The sequence below is a fragment of the Spinacia oleracea genome, chromosome 1, assembly GCF_020520425.1.
Source record: "Spinacia oleracea cultivar Varoflay chromosome 1, BTI_SOV_V1, whole genome shotgun sequence".
In the NCBI taxonomy this organism is placed as follows: Eukaryota; Viridiplantae; Streptophyta; class Magnoliopsida; order Caryophyllales; family Amaranthaceae; genus Spinacia; species Spinacia oleracea.
Window position 1 is genome coordinate 47,612,203 of NC_079487.1, and position 5,148 is coordinate 47,617,350.

General features: G+C 39.7%; 1 protein-coding gene across 1 annotated transcript; it reads left to right on the forward strand.

Annotated features, from left to right (window-relative positions):
- Positions 1 to 353: 353 nt before the first annotated feature.
- On the forward strand, positions 354 to 838 carry LOC130465863 (glycine-rich RNA-binding protein RZ1B-like). Its single transcript, XM_056834685.1, has 2 exons — positions 354 to 625; positions 715 to 838. The coding sequence occupies exons 1-2, from the start codon at positions 397 to 399 to the stop codon at positions 729 to 731; spliced, it is 246 nt and encodes an 81-aa protein (XP_056690663.1). The 5' UTR covers positions 354 to 396; the 3' UTR covers positions 732 to 838.
- Positions 839 to 5,148: the final 4,310 nt, after the last annotated feature.

Sequence of the window (5,148 nt, forward strand, 5' to 3'; positions counted from 1 at the left end):
CTAATGCTTGCAACCATGAGTGCAGATCTACAAAAAACGTTCATCAACTCAGATGCTTTCACGATCATCAGTGAGTTAAAGAACATGTTCCAAGATTTGGCTCGAGTCGAAAGATTCGAGACTCATAGGCAAATTCTTGAGACCAAGCTTAAGAAAGGCGAGCCCGTAAGTCCACATGTTCTCAAAATGATTGGACTCATTGAGAATATGAGTCGGCTGGATCATCAATTCTCTCAGGAAATGGTTGTAGACACCATCCTCCATTCTCTTCATAACGGGTATGATCAGTTCAAACTGAACTACAGTATGAATAGTCTGGACAAAACGCTCACTGAGCTTCACGGTATGCTGAAGACCGCTGAAAAGACGCTCAAAAGTGATAAGCAAGATGTGCTTATGGTGCGTGGGGGCAAGTTCAAGAAATCTGGAAAGAAGAGGAATGCTAAGAAAGGTGGCAAGAAGGCCAGCCCGACTAAGCAAACTGGCGCCAAGTCTGAAAAGAGGAAGGTCAGTCAACCCACTTCTGAGTCCGAATGCTTCTACTGTAAGAAGAAGGGGCACTGGAAAAGAGATTGCTTGAAGCTAAAGGAAGATCAGAAGAACGGAACAGTCGTTCCATCTTCAGGTATTTTCGTTATAGACTGTATACTTGCTAATTCAACTTCTTGGGTATTAGATACAGGTTGTGGCTCACACTTATGTTCCAATCCACAGGGACTAAGAAGAAGTAGAAGGTTAAGCAAGGGTGAAGTCGACCTACGAGTGGGAAATGGAGCACGGATTGCTGCATTAGCTGTATGAACTTATTATTTGTCGTTGCCCTCTGGGCTAGTTTTGGAACTGGAAGAGTGTTTCCATGTTCCAAGTCTTACTAAAAACATCATTTTTGTTTCTTGCTTAGATGCTAAGGGATTTTCCTTTTTAATAAAAGACAATAGTTGTTCGTTTTATTTTAAAGAGATGTTTTATGGATCTGCTAGATTAGTCAATGGACTTTATTTATTAGATCACGACAAACAAGTTTATAAATACCAAAAAGGCCAAAAAGGATGATTCAGATCTCACCTATCTGTGGCATTGTCGATTAGGCCATATTAACTTGAAACGCATAGAAAGACTTCTAAAGGAAGGAATTCTAGAACCATTTGACTTAGAGGATTGTGGTAAGTGAAAATCATGTTTACTTGGCAAAATGACAAAGCAACCTTTCTCTAAAGTTGGAGAAAGAGCAACTGAACTATTGGGTTTAATCCATACAGATGTATGTTGACCAATGAGTACAAATGCTAGAGGCGGTTTCAGCTACTTTATCACTTTCACTGATGACTTCAGTGGATATGGTTATGTCTACCTAATGAAGCATAAGTCTGAATCCTTTGACAAATTCAAGGAATTTCAGAGTGAAGTAGAGAATCAATTAGGCAAGAAGATTAAGGCACTGCGGTCTGATAGAGGCGGTGAATATCTGAGCTATGAATTTGATGACCATCTGAAAGAATGTGGAATTCTATCAGAATTGACTCCTCCTGGAACACCACAATGGAACGGTGTGTCGGAACGGAGGAACAGAACCTTGCTAGACATGGTTAGATCAATGATGGGTCAGGCCGAACTTCCAATAGAATTTTGGGGACATGCACTAAATACAGCTGCACTCACTATAAATAGAGCTCCGTCTAAAGCTGTTGAGAAGACTCCATATGAGTTATGGTTTGGAAAGCCTCCAAATGTGTCTTTTCTTAAGATTTGGGGATGTGAAGTATACGTCAAACGATTAATTTCAGACAAACTTCATCCGAAATCTGACAAATGTATCCTTGTGGGCTATCCAAAGGAAACAAAGGGGTATTACTTCTACAATACATCTGAGAACAAGGTGTTTGTTGCTCGAGATTGTATCTTTTTGGAAAAGGATCACATTTCCACAATGACAAGTGGGAGAAAAGTAGACCTCGAAGAAATTCGAGTCGAACAACAAACTCTAGAGAATGCTCAAGATGACATTCAGGATGAAACTCATAGATCTTTAGAAGTATCTGGTGAGAATCATGGACAATCTAGAAATGTAACCCCGCGTAGATCGCAAAGATATAGATCTCAACCGGAAAGGTACTTAGGTATTTTGACGAACGAGAGCTATAACGTTATATTACTTGAAAGTGATGAACCTGCAACTTACAAACAAGCTATGACGAGCCCTAGCTCCAAGCAATGGCAAGAAGCCATGCAATCTGAATTAGACTCCATGTCTGAAAACCAAGTATGGGATTTGGTCGATTTGCCAGATGGCTACCAAGCCATAGGAAGCAAATGGGTTTTCAAACTGAAAAAGGACAAGGATGGAAAACTTGAAGTTTTCAAAGCTAGATTGGTTGCAAAAGGTTACAGGCAAGTCCACGGAGTGGATTACGATGAAACCTTTTCACTAGTTGCAATGCTAAAGTCTATTCGGATAATGTTAGCAATCGCTGCATATTACGATTACGAAATATGGCAGATGGATGTCAAAATCGCCTTCTTAAACGGCGTTTTAACATAAACTATGTTTATGAAACAACTTGAGGGTTTTGAGGATCCAAAGAATGGTAAATAGGTATGCAAGCTTAAGAAATCAATCTACGGATTGAAGCAAGCATCAAGGAGCTGGAATATATGTTTTGATGAAGCAGTCAGTGACTTTGGTTTCATCAAGAACGCAGACGAATCTTGTGTATACAAGAAGGTCAGTGGGAGCAAAATTGCTTTTCTAGTATTATATGTCGACGACATATTACTTATCGGAAATGACATTCCTATGTTGAACTCTGTCAAGATTTGGCTTGGGAAATGTTTTTCGATGAAGGATCTAGCAGAAGCACAGTACATACTGGGCATCAAGATTTACAGAGATAGATCTAAAAGGATGATTAGACTTAGTCAAATCACTTATATCAATAAGGTGCTTGAAAGGTTCAAGATGGCAGACTCCAAGCGAGGCTACCTACCCATGTCTCATGGAATGACTCTAAGCAAGACTCAGTGCCCAAAAACACTTGATGAGCGTAGACGAATGAATGGGATTCCATATGCATTATTGATTGGTTTAATAATGTATGATATGATATGTACACACTCGGATGTTGCGTACGTACTCAGTGCTACGAGCAGATACCAGTCAGACCCTGAAGAGGCACATTGGACTGCTGCCAAGAACATTCTGATAATAATGGAGCTATTGCACAGGCAAAGGAGCCTAGACACCACCAAAGAGTCAAGCATGTACTTCGTAGATTTCACCTTCTACGAGAGTTCGTTGAAAGAAAAGAAGTCGAGATAAGCAAGATTGGAACTGATGACAACATCTCAGACCCATTGACTAAACCTCTGCCGCAGGCGAAGCACAACTCGCACACTGCAGCTATGGGAATCAAGCATATTGGAGAATGGCTTTGATGTCCTTGTTTAATGTTTTAAAGTTTTAGAGTTTAATTCTTTGTAAAACATTATTGGTTAATCATTCACAATAAATGAATAGAATTCATTTTTCCATTTAATTTGTGGTTTATTAAATGATGAGTCCCTTCAATTTGACGATATATTCAAGATAGACTGTCAGGACCAGTCCTGTGACTAAGAAATGTCTATCAAGTGAACTTGAATGTCAAAAGTTGAAAAAGGTCCCTGGTCGGAGTTTTCTATAAAGATGGACGCATAGAAAACGTCAGACGACTAGAATGCAAGATGACTAGTAGTTCTGTTTCTTGAACTATGTGGACATGGCAATGTCATAATCATTTGCATAGATACTTACTTTGGGAAGACTAGTATCGGACAGACCTATGAAACTTTACTGTAAGAGATGAAAATCTGTCATAAGTAAATTTCATTAAAACTATTAGACACTAATCCTCAATACCTGAGTGATTTGAGATTACTTGTTTGAGAACTGCTTACTTTGACGTTGACCAACCGTCGCACCGTAAAAGGAGGCTATAAAGGCAACGCTCAGGTAATCACCTATCAAACGAAGTCTAATCTCAAGATTGCAAGATTGGGATTGTCCTCCCATAAATCGGGATGAGATGCTTAAAAGTTGTACAAGGCCACTCGGAGAGCTAGAAACTGTAAAATGCATGGCCGTGCTCAGATGAATCATAGGTTATGATTATCTGTTTATTTTATCAGTTGAACTCTGAAACCTAGAAACACCTCTGGACATAATAAGGATGACAACTCTTACCTTATGTTCAAGAGAAAGCATCGAGCGACAAAAGAATTAGGAAATGCACACTTGTCCCTAAGGACAAGTGGGAGACTGAAGGAAATAACGCCCTTGGTCCAAGTATGCATTTAATGTTAAGTCTAATAAATGTTGTTCAGTATTAATTAACAAGTTAATAATTCAGTGAGATCAAGTGAGCTGAATGAAGGAAATAATGCCCCTGGTCCAAGTATGCATTCAATGTTAAGTCTAATAAATGCGGTTCAGTATTAATTAACAAGTTAATAATTCAGTGAGACCAAGTGAGCTGAATGCCTAGCTAGAGGCCGCTTCAGTTCAAGTGGAATTAATGATATTAATCCACAGCTTACTCTTGACTGAACCCGTAGGGTCACACAAATAGTACGTAAATGGATCAAGTATTTAATGGCATTAAATACTCTATCTATGGATATTCGGAATCGACGGATCTTGGTTTCAGTGGGAGCTGAGATCGTCACAAGCAAGTGAATACTCCGGAAACGATGATATTGCCGGAAACGGAAATATGGATCGTATCGGCAATATAAATATTATCCAAGTCGTAGATGTTGCCGGAAACGGAAACATGGTACGTATCGGAAAATATTATCGGAAATGGAAATATTATCGGAAACGGAAATATTGTCAGAATCGGAAATATTATCGGAATCGGAAAATAATTCCAGAAACGGAAATATTAAATATTTGTTCGAAACGGAAATTAATTCCGGAATCGGAAATATTAAATATTGTTCGTATCGGAAATGAATTCCGGAATCGGGAATTTAATCGGAAGCGTATCATACGAATTAGCATCGGACGAGGCCCGCTAGACGAAGGCCCAGCACGAAGCCAGGCCATCGCCCAGCGAGCCACACGCACCATCGCACGCCAAGACTCGACCAGGCCCAGCGCAAGGCCAGGCC